This window comes from Penicillium coprophilum (assembly GCF_028826855.1).
Source record: "Penicillium coprophilum strain IBT 35676 chromosome Unknown utg000001l_segment0_segment0, whole genome shotgun sequence".
In the NCBI taxonomy this organism is placed as follows: Eukaryota; Fungi; Ascomycota; class Eurotiomycetes; order Eurotiales; family Aspergillaceae; genus Penicillium; species Penicillium coprophilum.
In genome coordinates, this window is record NW_026622720.1 from 3,053,323 (window position 1) to 3,068,219 (window position 14,897).

Consider the following 14,897-nt stretch of genomic DNA (forward strand, 5'->3'; position numbering starts at 1 on the left):
CGTAGAGTATTTATGTCCTAGTGAGTGCCGTCTCCCGTAGTTTCCCAGCTTTTTCTCCCTGAAAAGTCCATCTCTCTCCTCTTTCCTTCTTTCTCCTCTCTTCCACCCACCCTTTAATTCTATAACCCATCATCACAATGGCCACCTCTCGTGTCTTCGCCTCCCGCATGGCCTCCGTCATGGCCCAGAGCTCCAAGGTCGCTCGCCCTGCTGCTCGCTTCCAGCTCAACGCTGCCACCAAGCGCACCTTCACCCAGAAGGCCCCCGCCTTCGGTGCCCCCAAGCGCATCCAGTCGCCCACTCTCCTCCAGGCCAAGGCTTTCCAGACTGCCGCCCGCCGCCAGTACTCCTCCGAGGTCGCCTCCGCCATGGTTGAGGTCTCCAAGAACATCGGTATGGGTTCCGCTGCCATCGGTCTCGGTGGTGCCGGTATCGGTATCGGTCTCGTCTTCGCCGCTCTCCTCATGAGTGTCTCCCGCAACCCTGCCCTCCGTGGCCAGCTCTTCTCCTACGCCATTCTCGGCTTTGCCTTCGTCGAGGCCATGGGTCTCTTCGATCTCATGGTTGCCATGATGTGCAAGTACGTCTAAATTATCTACAACTCGGGTTTTCGGATTCTTGGAGAAATGTCATCAAAACAAGGATTTTGGGTTTTTTGAGAGAATCTCTTTTTCCGCCGGGGAGGGTATTTGGTCGTGATGTATTACCATGTACTACTTTCAGCGTCATCTACAACACTTTTCTTTTTGTACATATAGAGTCCTATATGGCCCATCGACCATCCAACCTATCAAAGAGCCAAAACAAAAACTCTGTGTGTTGCGTCTGACGGCCGTATAATATCCTCTTTCCTCTCCCTTTAGATTTTCACCTTCCCCACGGGGCGAATGGGAAAATATGCAACACGTATTGGGGGCTTCAACGAGCAATCTGCTCTTGCTCCAAAGCTCCGAACTCCACGTAGACAAGCTCTAAAAGCTTCAACCCCGCTGGGCCACTAGTTTGGATCTCCAAAACAAACAGCTCTGTCGTTTACGCCTTGCTATCTTCCCCCGTTATAGCGGATGTCGCTACGGGTCCTGCAGTGTATTTGACCCGCTCTTCAACGAGCGACTACGCCACAACCACCATCCATTGGCCTAAAAGAGACGGTGAGAGTAAACTAGAGACGGTTCATAAGACAATCGAGCTACTTTATTGCAAATCTTTAGTGTTGCTGGACCTCAATTGAGCTGGAGACCCTCGACGCAAATTTTTTAGCTCCCGGGCCTCGGGAACGGCTTTCCCGTAGTCAGCTGACTCAGCTTGTAACATCAGCCCATTCCAGACCTGCCACAGATGTCGAAGTTCTGCATGCAGCATGCAGGACTTGAAAGCGAAGCAAGTCATATTGCATCGTCAACTAGCTGTCTTGCTAATCTACTCTGGTTGAGGACGTGGAAGCTGCGATGTTCGGCAACTTCCCCGGTTATATCCACGAACCCGATCTAGTCCGCTTTCAGTTAGTGACATAAAGTAGTATATCTCAGTGACATTGAACGATATCTCCATCTTTCTTTCCGATGAGATTCTAGATATGTTTAGATATTAGTAGTGCTCGGGGCCTGTTTTCTCTTTTTGTGCATCAATGTTCGATTTGAGTAATATATATAATATATCTATCGGGGCTTGATTTTCAAGGGTTCATCCAATATATACATCGACGACTGCCATATTACATCAACAATGACTTTTTTTTTCTCTCAATTTATTTTACTTCAAATCTGATATAGCAAAATAATCAAGAGAGCTCATAGCAGTCACCAAATAAATTTATCAATGCAAAAATCTCGAAGCCAGAAGAGCAATGCACGTGCCAGGCAGACGCGTCCACGGGCGACTGCTCGCGATCATACATCTGGGCAGCGAACTTACACTTCCACTGCCCACTGCAGTGTCAACAACAGCTCAAGCATCATGAATCATGCCCTCAAAATGACATAAACATGAAACTTGTCAACGGAAAGGTTCACAAAAAAATCACAAAAAACGACTCCAGACATGCCATAATCGCTCGATGAAACTGATGAAACGCTGATGGGGAATATGTATCACCAGGACTCGACAAAAGAAAACCCAAAGTGTAAGCGCATCAAAGCAAACCAAAAATCAAAGAAGAGAACAAAACACACCAGCTATAAGATCTCTAGATCCTCAAACTCAACCACCAACCCATCCGCCGAACCCGCCGGCAGAGAGGTATCCAGCCTCATACCATGCATAGCATCCCACATAGTGCCCCCACGCGACAGACTTGTCGGCCGACTCGCATAAACCCCAACATGCACGAACTTATCCTCAACTCCATAAAAGAACCACGTCACCTCGCGTAACTTCTTCCACGAATTCCCCACCGCACCAGGCGACATAGCGAATGGCGACGCCGACGGAACCTGATACCAAATCCACAACGCATAACCGACTCGCTCAAGCTTGATGCGCAGCGAGTGAATCGCTAGTCCTGCTTGTGTCGACTGCGCCAGCGGCGACAAACACCAGTCTGCGCCATCCGCTGTCGCGCTCACTGACGACGCGTTCACAGTCCCCGACGAAAACTCCATCCCGGCTTTGACCCATTTGCAGGGTGAGCGGGTGCTGCGGAATCCGGGTGGACCGTCGACTTCGGAGGAGAGGGATTGAGGTGCTGCCCCGGCGAATATGACTAGGCCGCCTTGGTCCCATTCCATTTCCCAGTCTGCGCTCACGGTCACTTCTGCTACGACGAAGGCGTGTCGGAGGGATGTGAAGACGATTGGGGCGGTGGAGGTTTCGCCGTTAGGAGGCTTGCGCCACAGGTCTGTGTTTGGACCCGCTCGAAGTGTAAAGTACTCCATGCATTGGGGTAGCTCGAATGTCGGTGGGAGGTTTAGAGCCGTGAAGGTTGATCCATCTGGAGGCATTGTTTCTGGGGTTTTTTTTTTTTTTTTTTTTGAATTTCGAGATCCTTGAATTGGGTTTCCAAGCGCGCTCAACTGAAAGGAAAATAATTGGAGCGTCACACTGTGTGGTTTCTTGAAAATTGGAACACCGATGAGATGCAGCGGTTGATACTCTTAAATTCTCGGCAATGACGCTGGGGTCACAGCATTGGCTTCTAATTCTTTAAGGAAGCGCACTAATCCGAGAAAAGGAGAGCATGCAAGATCTGTAGAATGCCAAAAAAAAAGGAATTGTTGGGATACGCAGTCGAGAATCGGGATACGCGGAGACGCCGAATGCGGGCTGCGCCAGACCTGGGAATGGGAACACCAAAAAAGCAAAAGGAAGGTAAAGAAGAGTAAAGATGATGGAATAAATTATTTTGGAACTAGATAGTATTTATGTGAGTGTGTTGTCTGCCCCCTACTGGATTTCAGGGGATGATCTTCTCACGTCCCGCTGGGGATGAGCCTATCGTGGAAGCAGACCCAGAGTGCTGGAGACTCGAACCGAACTGTTGGGCTCGCGGAGGCGCTAGAGTCGTGTTCTTTATGGTCAATTCCTTGGAGGGCACTCGAGAAGCGTGCTTGCATTGCTTCGATGAGCTGCAGGCCAGTTCATAAGTGGGGGGGTCACCATGCATCTGCGGAGGATCCATCACGATGTGACGGAGCTTCTGAGAGGAGAATCAAAAGTCCTCTAGGCCTAAAGGACCCAGACACACAAAAAAACAAGGAATATGGCGAAATTGTGCCGTTGACACTAGTCAGACGTGAAAGAACGTGCAGTTGGGGACTTTCAGCATCTTTGGCACGGGAGAGATTATACTTCAACCCATCGAGGATCAATCGGAATAATGCAGGACGCATGAACTGGGTTGAACTCAGATTCGGAGAGCTGAGAATTGCCTAGGGTCTTCCCTGATCGGTGGTTTGACAGCTTACGGGGGGAAAAAAAGGCCAAATGGGCTTGGGGGGTTTTATTTTACTCTCTGCAGACTCCGCCACGCGAGTTTTCTCTCCACTTATGCGGTCTGCACGAGGCTGGAGAGGGTAAGGGTGGATGTTTCAATGGAAGATGAGTGATATAAGACATAAGATGTAAGGGAGTATTATAAGATATGATATAAGAACTTTGTCTCCCCAAACACCTGACCGACTCCTACTAGATCTACTATACTCTTTCACGTATTATTCACAAATCCCCGTCCTAGTCATCCTAATTTATGAGGTCAAAGATACAGATCAGCTGATATGTTTCTTTTAATAGAGTGCCAAGGCTTTAGCTTGTGATCGACTTGACCTTCGAAGTCATTCAAACGGTGATGTGTTGGCATCTTCGGGCGCAACTTAACTGGGCTCTTCTGTCCTTCTCTGCCTAACGTCAAAAAAAGCTTTCGTCTTTTTCTTCTCCCTTTCTCCCATGGAATTCCAAATCTCAACTACAGTGCCCCCGCACTAGCAAGCGCCCATGTACTCTGTAGCCGAACATGCACGGGGCGAAGTGCAGGTCCCCAAAAGGGGGTTAAAACACGAAAACTCCAAAATCAACACGGGGCAAAGTCAACAGGTCTTTTGCTTGTTGCCTGGCAATGCTAAAAAGAGCCTTAGACCAATCACCCCCGTGCTAGGAACATCTTGGCTTCGTATTCCGGACGTCAAGCCTCAATTTTAGCTAGTGTGGATTTGCTTCAGCCCCCTTGATCTGATTACTTAAAGCTCTTCATTTCGTAAACTAGAACCGGTACACTGTTAGATCTCTCGAGGCTAAGCATATCGAATTACTGAAAGAATGGCACCTCGACGCGGTGACGGAGGCTATTCCTCGGGCTACTATAACCAAGACAATCCATGGAGCCAAAAAATCTGGTTATCGCTGGATGGCTACCAGGGTAGAGATTTCTTTCTCGCCCAATTTGCCTTTGATATCTTTTCACTCGTCGCATTCATCACCTTCCTCATCTGGGCGTGTACAATTAGGAATCGCAGTCTCCCTTTGAAGGGAATCATGTGTGCCCTGACTTCCTTTATATGGTATGTGGAAAGACCTGCACCTAGATAGAAAATCCGCTAACCAGCAACGTAATTACCAGCTCCCAAATATCTACCATCGTCTGGGCATCCTTATATATCGCCGATGCAGAGGTGATGATGTACTATATGATCACCTTGATGCTCCGGGACTTCTTCATGGTGATGGGAATCTGTCTCACTTTCTACGTCTTCTGGAGCCTCATCCATCGCTTCCTGGGCCTACTTGTACCCTCCGGCAAGCCGCACGTGGCAGTGACCGCCATCCATTATCTCCTCTTTGCTCTTATTTTCGTGGCCTCTCTTTCCGAATGCGCCTTGTATATCGCTTTTTGGGTGGGGGCCGTGATTGCAGACTATGAACTCATAATGCTGCCATCGGGAAAATTGAGTGCCGCGATCTATATCGTTTACTGGCTGCTGTCCATGGAGGTGATCGGTTGGACGTTCTTCGTGATTAAGAAGGCTGGGAGTCATCGTTTCGTCTCAAAGGTGAGTCCTAGTATAGCCACTCCTGTATAGATCAACAGGCCAACTAACTAACTGTTTTCAGATGCCCGCTGTTGCACTCATCAATGCCGCCGTTTGCTGGTTTGCGGTGTGTTTCGCATGGGCGATCATATACATTCGTTATAGCCTAATCCTTACCGATGCTTGGCCGTTATACTTGGATCTCGTTAAAGCCATTATCCAGTTCATTTTCTGGACCGGCACTTACACTGGCATTCTCCTGTGTTGTGCGAAATGGCACAGACTCGGAGACGAGCAGAGCTATGCTGCGCCTCAGTACGAGACCCAGTACCAACCTACTCAACTCCCACCCCGGAACACGGCTCATGTGCCCCAAGGGAATTATCCTCCGGTTCAGCATCAGCCGTATGGTACTGCTCCTTACCAGGATTATTCGGCACAGCCTCACACTCACTCGCACCAAGTCTCGCCTCGGTAAGGTTGAAGTTGAGGTCAGGTTCTGTTGAGAGGTACTCATTAATTTCCTCATGGACTTTGCGCGATTATCCTATATTTTGATATGAGAGTTCCATGCAGTCATACTCTCTTTTAATATACCTTAATGTCGATACCCAAGGAACGATGCGAATGATACCAATGCAACCATTTTTGTATAAACCATTGCATGAAAAATATTTCTAGTATACCTCAAATAATAACCCATAAATAAATAACAAAAAAAAATAACAATAAATCGACAAAGCCAGTCATAACATGCGAGGAAGCAAGTAGACATGACATCTTGGCAAGACACCAGGCGGTGGCAAACAAACCCGCGATAACATCATCTTCATTTTCGCGGGCTCTCTTGATCAACAATTTCCCATTTACTTCTCTCCCTGCAGCAAATAAAAATGGTCTGCTCCAAATGCCAAAAGAAGCTCAAAGCTACCGAGCTCGCCACACCCGGCGTCAAGAACAAGAATGACATGTACTATGGCTCGCCATCTAGTACGCTGGGTGGCGGTGCAGGCAAGGGAAAGACCAAGGCAACGCTAGGCGCGACAGGAATCGGAAAGGTATGCTACAGAACTTTCACTTCTATATTACATTAAATATTACTTGGGACGAATTTTGGCACTGACCTCCCCTCGCAGAGCAAACTCCTCAGCGCAAAAGCGAAGAATCCTTATGCGGCTTATGCTTCGTCTTGTGATAACTGCAAAGTGAAGACCGAGCAGGGGAAGAAGTTCTGCCAGCGGTGCGCTTATCAGCGGAATGGTAGGCTTCTCTATTCTTTTCTCTTGGCTTCGTAGCGAATGCTGATATCAATACTAGCTTGTGCCATGTGCGGCAAGAATCTGGCGGGGAAATCGGCCAAGGACCAGCCTATTGTTCAGGGACAGAAGTTCAATATGGCCTAAGGTGCTTGCAGGCTAGACCTGGGTGATTGTAACATTTACTTCTTTATTTTGTTTTATTCTCTACATGGCATGGCATGGCGTTTGCGGGGGCGTTCATGATATCATGGAATCAATATGAACATCAATATCGACATCGAAATGAAATAAAATAAATTGATTTGACAGTGCAGGAATAGTTATACATGGCATGCGCAATAAGAGTATATGCAATGCGTCCCAAATGGTGCGCTATAGTATCGGAACAAGTATGCCTTTTCATCTCCACTTGAAGAACTTGGAACCTCGTGTTCTCCTCACCCGACTCTAGCCTCTCAGCTGCTTCTAGGTATCGACCTCTTAACGGTCGGCCAGCATGTTCTTGATGTTGCTGTAGTATTGCGTGTTCAGGTATTGTGCAATCTCCTCCTTGGCGAGCCACTTGAAGTCCTTGAGGTCCTGGGTGTTGACAGACAGATCGGCCTGGCCGGCCATCATACGAGACTTCAAGAAGAAGATCTTGCTACCGGGGGCCTCGATCTCGTTTGTCTTCTTCGAGCGGCGCGGGTTGAAGGAGTGCCATCCGATCGGGTGGAAGCCGACCATCCAGGTGTTCATGTTGACACCGGCGGACTGGGAAAGGGTGCGCTCAGCAGCCTAAAGGGAACATGATATGTCAGTATAATTTCCAAACTCAGAGTGGTCGAAAACAAATATAGCACTTACCAAGCGAAGGGTCTCGCCCTCCTCAACCGGTGAGCTGGGGAACTTCCAGTGTCCCTCCTTGGACTGAACAAGGAGGTAGAGGGTACGGGAAAGCAAACGATCGAGACTCTTTTGGTCGTTCTTCTTGTCTGCCTCTGTAATCCGAGGGTACGGCCGAGGGATTTCCTCCTTTTTGCTAGTATCTTGGGAAGTCGCATTGGCAGTAGATTCTGCGTCCTGAACAAGGGCCTCAACCTGGTGTTCCGGCTCAGACTCCTTCGCTCCTAGCAGGAGCTCGTCGTTCCATGCATCGCTGTCGTACGCGTTGTAAGTTCCGATATCACGCGCGGCAGTCCGGCGCTCCTGAATCTTTCTCTTCCAGTCTTCGTCGGCTGGTGTTCCACGCTTGAAGTAGAAATATTTCGTAAAGGGGAGGGCCAGACGCTCGTTGAGACGCTTCTGGTAGAAAAAGAACGCTTTCTCGAATGGTTCGAGTTCACGGGTGATTTGGGGAGGGCGGGAGAGGACTACACCCGCGTTGATGATGTAGGCTGGCTTCACGGCGGGGTCGGCTGCTGTAGATGCGGAGGTCGATTCGATCGCTGATGCTGCGGCGGAATAGCTGCGGCGGCCAAGGGTCTCTTTACAGCTTCTGCACACGCCGGAGTCGATTATTGATGGCCCTGCGCGCGGAGTCAGTATTTGGACCTAAGGAATCCCGTAAAAACATCAATTGGACATACGCAGTAGCGAGGCTACGCGCCGTGCACCATTAGATCCTGACGACATGTTCAAGGGTGGAATGGCCGTATGTTTGAGGCTGATCAGTGTCTTGTCCCCGAGAAAAAGATCCAACCAGGTCACGTTGTCGCCAGGCCCAATTGGGCTTAGTCACCGCCCGGGTGGTTTAAATTGTGAAAATCCAACTTCGCTTTTCCTTTCTTCTCCAAGCATCTCTTATCATCACTGCGTCCAGTATTCTACGGCCGGTTGATCATTTTAAGGTGCTCAGATTGAGCTCCCCTGAGGTCGCGTCCAATTTTCGCTAGCGGTACCTTCTTTAAAAATCAAGGCGTACTGTTAGATAGCTGTCGCGGACATCCCTATTTTAGTCTCATATTATGTACTTCAATAAAAAGTCCATTTCGATCTTTTTTACTAAATTGCAATTGTCCTCTCCATCTAAGATCGTTTCTTGGTCTCTTCCCCAAATACCATAAATCGCTACCTGCCCTCAAATTTCCAACAGCAGGTCTTCCTGCTCTGGCACTTGCTTTCCCAGCTGCACCATCCTCTCCTGCGTACCGAAGACCCGCAGTATGTTTCCATAGATATCCCAGAAGGGATCTCCGAGACGCGGGAGTAATTTACCCTGGCTGACCAGGCGAGCTATACGCCCGGAACCAGTGTTGGCTAGGGATGCGCCAGCTCGAGCAATCTGAGCTGGCTGAATCGTCGGAATGGTCTCAGTCTCAATATCAAAGAAGTTGCTGAACTCGCTTCCGGGAACAGTCTGATTACTAGGCTGTGCCATGATACCGGCAGCCAAGCTAGGTGTTGTGGCGTGCAGTCGGGTTCTGACGGTCAGCTGGGAAGGGCCGCGCTGTATCTCGCCTGCTAGTTTGATGAAGGCCATGGCGGCAAGCATGCTGTCATATCCTGCCTCATGGGTACGCTTACGGAACTTGTACTTCGCAAAGCGAGGGTCGATCTCTGCAAGATGGTTAGTCATGCTTTCTTGCTGTCAATGATTCAAATCATGCCTTACCTATCTTGGGACTTTCTATTCCAGCTAAAGTTGTGTTGAGCTCTTCCAGCGATGACATGGGGTTCAGAGAACCGCAGTCATGAGTGGCTATGTATTTGGTATCAGCCAGCACGGGGAATAGCTCGTGGATGACTGTCTGAAACTCCGCGAGGGTATTCGGCAACGGGCCCAGGAAGCATCTATAGAAAAAGAGCAGATCGCAGAACATGTTGTGGCCGACCAGAACTGGTCTGTTCTCCTTCAGCCGGTTCTTCACCTTGTCTGCCAACTGCTGGATTCCGAACGTTGGTTGCTCGATTATCTTCATCAGAGGATGGAAAGCGTCTGATTCGAGTTCTTCCAGGCTTCCGCCTACAAGTCCTTCTGCAATCCAGCGGAACCCGATATGCTTCCGGACTCGTTCCTTTTTGACCTTCAATTTCGCATCAAAGGTAAATTGCTCATTGCATGGGTCTCGCAATTCGATTTGGACAAAGGTTGACGCACCCCGCGACGTTAAATTGGGGTATTCATCGCTGATAAGGTGATGTATCAGCCATTTCTGCATACTGCTCAGCCCGGTAGGAATGGGGCCCGGAATAATCTGCAGACTGCTGGGTGGTGGAATGTTGAGCCAGTCACGGCGTTTCTATACATATCAATTATTTACTCAGACCGACAGTTGCCATAGCATCTTACCTCGCCCTGGGCCAGCCACTCATTGATACTGATTCGAACGGCTTCAAGAAACTGCAGAGATTCATGGTCATCTTCTTTAATATTTGCAACTTGAACGAAATTACGCGATTGACATTTCTCCGTAGCTTTTTTGATTGCCAGTTTTTCTTCCTCGCGAGACAGGTATCGGACACCGAAGGAGCACATATGGTCAATGCTGAAGTGGTTAGCCAGTAAGAATTCCATTGCTGGCCAGGACGATATTAGTGGTATGCTAAACATTCATCGTAGATATCGAACATACAGCGGCTTCCGAATGTCCAGTCTCGATTTACATCCATCTCATGCTGGGTGATGGGGCTCAAGTTTATGTTGTAGGGTTTCAGGGTGTAGGTGGCTATAGATAATTAGCGGGACATGTCTTGAATGGGGTGAATTGCGTACCATTTCCCTTGTCTTCATGACATGTTGTCAGCCCAACTTGAAGAATATGGTACCGCTCTGCGGCTGCCTTGGCTTCCACATATCGCTCTTGCACAGTTTGGAGCCGGGACTGTGGTCCACTTGGTTTGAAAACCACCCCAGACAGCTCGAAATCTATGGACACGAAACAGCTGGTGGCGATGTCGTTGAGGATGGAGGGGAGACAATCGGGGAAGGTGACAGCTGTGACATCCATCTTGGCTCAAAGTTGAGAGCAGCCCTAAAGTATGAACTTGGTGAATGAAGATAAGAGGCGAAAGGCGAGAGTTGATTGGCTTTGTTGAAGTCTTGATTGCTGAAAACCGATTGATGCAGAGGTAAAACGAGAGCCTGGTTTCGGAAGGCAGGTATCCAAGCTTCATTGATCAGAAAAAGTCATGCTCTCAATTTGTCGAAAGGGTGATCTGATCTGATATGAAACTGATAGTTTGAAAGTTTGCTGGTCTGTTTGGGTGTGTATCAAGTCTTATAGATCAGAGTTATGATTGGAAGGAAGTAAGAAGGGAGTTGGAGGAAGTGATGATACAATGGAGGATTCCAAACTATTTAAATACCTCCAAGCTTTGGAATACCACCGCCTGCATTAGAATATATATGGATGCTGTAGCAAGTATGCGCACTTTCGACTACATAGCTACATTTTGTCACTAATTTCTGTCGATATACATTCTGCATTGCCTCAGAGATGTATCATCTAGCCCCATAGACAAGATATATATCAGAAATGGGCGTTAAATCAGTCAACGAGGGTATATACGATCGAGCCGATACCCCAGTGATGTTGTTTAATGCCTCCATTGTTTGATTGGAACGAAAATAGAGGCTGTCAATCTCGTAGATCCAGTCTGCGATGCATTAACCGCAACAGGGGCGACCGAGAATTCCTAGGATGAAAGCATCTCATCCCAAAACTGTCAATAGATGTAAAAATAATGTATAGATTAGGAAGTGATAGAAGAGTAAACACGCTTAGATATCACGGGTAGATACTCACAGGCCAGTCCCGTGACCGACCCCGGACTTGGATGAGCCGAGGGAAAACGAAAGCCGACCCCGACACGCTTCACTTGCATGGTTTCCCTCTTATAATTACTCCTTTTACTCCTTCTTAAACAAATAAATATTGCTTTCATTTGATACGGCTTCCGCAATGGCTAACGGATCCCCCATGTCGTCTCACTCTCACGACCGCTCTTCATCCTCGGCCTCCCCCACAAAGCTGTTCTCCAAAACATACAAGAAAGCCTCCCAACTTTACCTCACAAGACGTTTACCAGAAGCCCTCGCAAATATTCAACCGATTATTAAACCGTCAGTACCACAAGAAGACCAGCACACAAATGGCGACAGCTCAACACCGGTTGCGCCGATTGCCACAGCCGCCGGCACGTGGAGGATCAAGGTGTGGAACCTGTACATCACCCTCCTCAGCGCAATAGTCGATCTCGGCGCAGAGGAGGGAAAGAAGCAATTTGGACTGAAGGAGTGGAAAGCAATTGCCTCGCAAGTCAGAGAAGGTGCAATTTGGGAGACCGTCGTCGACGTTGGGTACCATGGCCACGAGGGTTCGGTGGATGCCGAAGTGGTCTATAACCTGTCAGTATTCTAATTCACCCCCACTGGCCCAAAATGACATACTGACAATGCGATAATAGTGCTACCCTACTTCTAACCCACTCCTCTTCGCAATCCCTGAATCAACAGCGCCTTGAAACCTATCTCTCCTCCTACGGACAACCCAACCTCGACCTTATGGGTCGTCTACAGGATGCATCTGATGATTACGAGCAGCGCCCTCTGCGTGCGACTAGCGGAGCTGATACGCCGAAAGATCTAACTGCCAGAGTAAAGATCATCGAGCTCTTTACTTTGCACGTCCTCCCGCGCAACGATGAGTGGGAATACTCGACGGAATTCATCAATTTGAGCGAAGTCCTCGACGAGGAACGAAAGGATTTGTTTCTACAGACTCTAGAGGGGCTGAAGGAAGAGAAGGAGCGGGGTGAAATGCGTGCAGTCGAATTACAACAAGCCAAAGATGCAGAGCTTGAACGGCAACGAGAGGATGAACGCCGCGAAGCAGAAGAAGCCGCGGCAGCCGCTGCGCGACTACAATCCAATGGGCATAAACGCAATCCTAGCGAAGTCGACTACGGTATTGAGAAAAGCCGCCCACATGGTTCTCCCAAAGGCAAAGGAGCCAGGCAATCGACAGATAAGTCGCCAAATGGCAAGCCACGAACTTCTATCTCATCCTCCGGCTCCAAGAATGTCAAGAAGCAGGACAAGGCTGAAGCCCGAGGCCGTTCACCTCGGACCATGGCCACTGGACTGCGCAACCTCTATCGTCACATAATTCGGACTGTGTCAGGGAATCCCATGTCATTAGTGCGTACTTTGCTTTTCGTGATCGGCATCTTGATGGCCATGAGCCGGCAGGGTGTGCGTGATCGTATCCGACGGGTCACGGACGGCGCTTGGCAGAAGGTCAAAGCTACGGCCGGAATGGGAGTCAAAGTGAGCTATATTTGAGATATAGGCCACTTCGATCTCCACGCACGTTGCATGGTCATCATGTATATTTTTCTTGATCAAGTTGACACTCTTAGAGCTCTTGCAGGGCTCTTGGTGGTTATTTTTGCATACTTTTCTTTTGTGATTCCCTTTGTGATTCTCTATGTCCATGTATTTTATGCATACATACCAGATTGCCACCAGGTGTGGCTGAATTTACTCCTATCCAAGTCCAACGTTCTCTTTGTTCCAGCCAGCAATCTTCGAAGACAACCTTCTTGGGTCTTGGCTCACTGTCCAGTGCGTTCATTCCACTGCCGATCAAAGACAGTAAGAGATCGTTGAGCTATGGAATATGAACGTTAGCTTGTTTTCTGCATAAGATATCCAATCTATCCCAAGATAGGAGACTTGGTACTCACCCGAAGGAACAACATCCAAAGCCTTAATAGAAACGTTGAGAGGCTGGCTAAGCATATAAACCGCAGCTTCAGCAACATCATTCGCAATAAGCGGCCTAACAACACTACCATTAGCAAATCCCCTCGATCGGATAGAGTAAATTGCAAAGCAAAAACCCACGTGTATCCGTCCAAGAACTCATCATATTGGGACTGATCATGTCCGATCCTTTGAGCATGGAAATGTCCCGCAACAACACCAGGCCTCAACGCCAACACCCGGATATTAGACCCATTCAACTCATTCCTCAATGAGTTAGTGAATCCCTCTTGCGCCGCTTTGCTAGAATGGTAGACTGCTTCGCCCGTAAAAGGAGGAACCTCTAGGCCTGTGACTGAGGTGACGTTTATGATCGTCCCTGATTTGCGCGAAAGCATACTGCGGTTGAGCACAGAGTGAGTCACGTACATTGGGCCGTTGACGTTGGTTGAGATCATTGTTTGGATGTCTGATATCTTGAGGTTGTGAAAGGCGTTTGGCGCACCAAGGGCGAGACCGGCCTTGGGATTTGTTAGTAAGAGTCTATAAGAGAGTTTGATACTTGGAGATTTAGATATTCAGCCTACGTTGTTGATGAGGATATCGATGCCACCGACTTCTTTGACTGATGACTCGACAGCTGTATCAACTTCTTCGTAGTTCCCTACATCGGCTGTCCGGTAGATCACTCTTATCTGAGGGTATTGCTTGCTTAACTCTTCTGTGAGTTTGGCTAGTTTGTCCTGGGTACCATGTATGTCAGTTCATATGTTCAGGATCTCGATGGGCACTGAGATACAAGATGCTTACCTCGGATCGAGAAAGAAGAATTAAATTTGCACTGGCTTCGGCTAGAGCCCTTGCTGTCGCTTCACCGATGCCCATCGAGGCTCCGGTCTATAGAAGTAGATTTAATATGAGAGTTTCTTTGTGATGGTGGGCAGTCAACTTACAACGAGGGCAGTTTGTCCACTTAGAGCCATTTTGATGGATTTAACTATATCAAATTAAGCCTTTCTAATAGAGATCAAAGAAAGAATTATTGTTGATATGTTATAGATCATGGATAATTTATAACCTCGCATTACAAATCATCTTGCAGGTGGACGTCATCCGGAGCAACTTCGGGAAGATGTTCAACCCACATCACCTTCACTTATAGTCACAGATCGATACCATATCCTTCGAGGATCATATTAGGTATATGATTCTAATGGGGCTGTACGCATGAGTCAAAGGTTCTAGGCTAATCAGCAACTGGACTCAGGATTTGCCCCTTACCTATTCAGAAATCGAGTTGGTTGGGATAAATTATGCATGGTTGCTGTTAGGGATTTGTCTGCTTGGCCGTAGAAGTTTGTCATGTTGCTAATTGTGTGAGGCAAAATGACGAGGATGTTCATTTCTTGTCTAGAATCTATGCCGATCCATCGTATTTGAAGCTTGATCTGTTTTTGGTGGGTGTTTTGTATCTCGGGGCGATCTCTCTAT

At 48.2% G+C, this 14,897-nt stretch overlaps 9 protein-coding genes across 9 annotated transcripts; 4 read left to right on the forward strand and 5 right to left on the reverse strand.

Annotated features, from left to right (window-relative positions):
- Window positions 1–137: 137 nt before the first annotated feature.
- Window positions 138–590, forward strand: N7500_001164 (ATP synthase subunit C family protein; the record flags this gene model as incomplete). The annotated part of the gene is made up of 1 exon (XM_056672310.1): window positions 138–590. The coding sequence occupies one exon, from the start codon at window positions 138–140 to the stop codon at window positions 588–590; it is 453 nt and encodes a 150-aa protein (XP_056537883.1).
- A 1,584-nt stretch (window positions 591–2,174) lies between these two features.
- N7500_001165 (uncharacterized protein) lies at window positions 2,175–2,939 on the reverse strand (the record flags this gene model as incomplete). The annotated part of the gene is made up of 1 exon (XM_056672311.1): window positions 2,175–2,939. One exon carries the CDS (start codon window positions 2,937–2,939, stop codon window positions 2,175–2,177), a length of 765 nt encoding a protein of 254 aa, XP_056537884.1.
- A 452-nt stretch (window positions 2,940–3,391) lies between these two features.
- On the reverse strand, window positions 3,392–3,616 carry N7500_001166 (uncharacterized protein; the record flags this gene model as incomplete). Its single annotated transcript, XM_056672312.1, has 1 exon — window positions 3,392–3,616. One exon carries the CDS (start codon window positions 3,614–3,616, stop codon window positions 3,392–3,394), a length of 225 nt encoding a protein of 74 aa, XP_056537885.1.
- Window positions 3,617–4,749: 1,133 nt separating this feature from the next.
- Window positions 4,750–5,937, forward strand: N7500_001167 (uncharacterized protein; the record flags this gene model as incomplete). The annotated part of the gene is made up of 3 exons (XM_056672313.1): window positions 4,750–4,991; window positions 5,051–5,480; window positions 5,542–5,937. The coding sequence occupies 3 exons, from the start codon at window positions 4,750–4,752 to the stop codon at window positions 5,935–5,937; spliced, it is 1,068 nt and encodes a 355-aa protein (XP_056537886.1).
- A 415-nt stretch (window positions 5,938–6,352) lies between these two features.
- Window positions 6,353–6,862, forward strand: N7500_001168 (cysteine-rich PDZ-binding protein; the record flags this gene model as incomplete). Its single annotated transcript, XM_056672314.1, has 3 exons — window positions 6,353–6,517; window positions 6,596–6,719; window positions 6,777–6,862. The coding sequence occupies 3 exons, from the start codon at window positions 6,353–6,355 to the stop codon at window positions 6,860–6,862; spliced, it is 375 nt and encodes a 124-aa protein (XP_056537887.1).
- A 336-nt stretch (window positions 6,863–7,198) lies between these two features.
- N7500_001169 (mitochondrial 54S ribosomal protein mL46) lies at window positions 7,199–8,332 on the reverse strand (the record flags this gene model as incomplete). The annotated part of the gene is made up of 3 exons (XM_056672315.1): window positions 7,199–7,495; window positions 7,565–8,226; window positions 8,287–8,332. The coding sequence occupies 3 exons, from the start codon at window positions 8,330–8,332 to the stop codon at window positions 7,199–7,201; spliced, it is 1,005 nt and encodes a 334-aa protein (XP_056537888.1).
- A 445-nt stretch (window positions 8,333–8,777) lies between these two features.
- Window positions 8,778–10,647, reverse strand: N7500_001170 (CAF1 family ribonuclease; the record flags this gene model as incomplete). The annotated part of the gene is made up of 5 exons (XM_056672316.1): window positions 8,778–9,256; window positions 9,312–9,939; window positions 9,990–10,216; window positions 10,273–10,365; window positions 10,413–10,647. The coding sequence occupies 5 exons, from the start codon at window positions 10,645–10,647 to the stop codon at window positions 8,778–8,780; spliced, it is 1,662 nt and encodes a 553-aa protein (XP_056537889.1).
- Window positions 10,648–11,601: 954 nt separating this feature from the next.
- Window positions 11,602–12,983, forward strand: pex26 (the record flags this gene model as incomplete). The annotated part of the gene is made up of 2 exons (XM_056672317.1): window positions 11,602–12,047; window positions 12,107–12,983. The coding sequence occupies 2 exons, from the start codon at window positions 11,602–11,604 to the stop codon at window positions 12,981–12,983; spliced, it is 1,323 nt and encodes a 440-aa protein (XP_056537890.1).
- A 278-nt stretch (window positions 12,984–13,261) lies between these two features.
- Window positions 13,262–14,389, reverse strand: N7500_001172 (SDR family oxidoreductase; the record flags this gene model as incomplete). The annotated part of the gene is made up of 6 exons (XM_056672318.1): window positions 13,262–13,311; window positions 13,388–13,482; window positions 13,548–13,927; window positions 13,994–14,149; window positions 14,217–14,303; window positions 14,360–14,389. Coding segments are annotated over 6 exons (798 nt in total), but the record flags the coding sequence as incomplete, so codon positions are not given.
- Window positions 14,390–14,897: the final 508 nt, after the last annotated feature.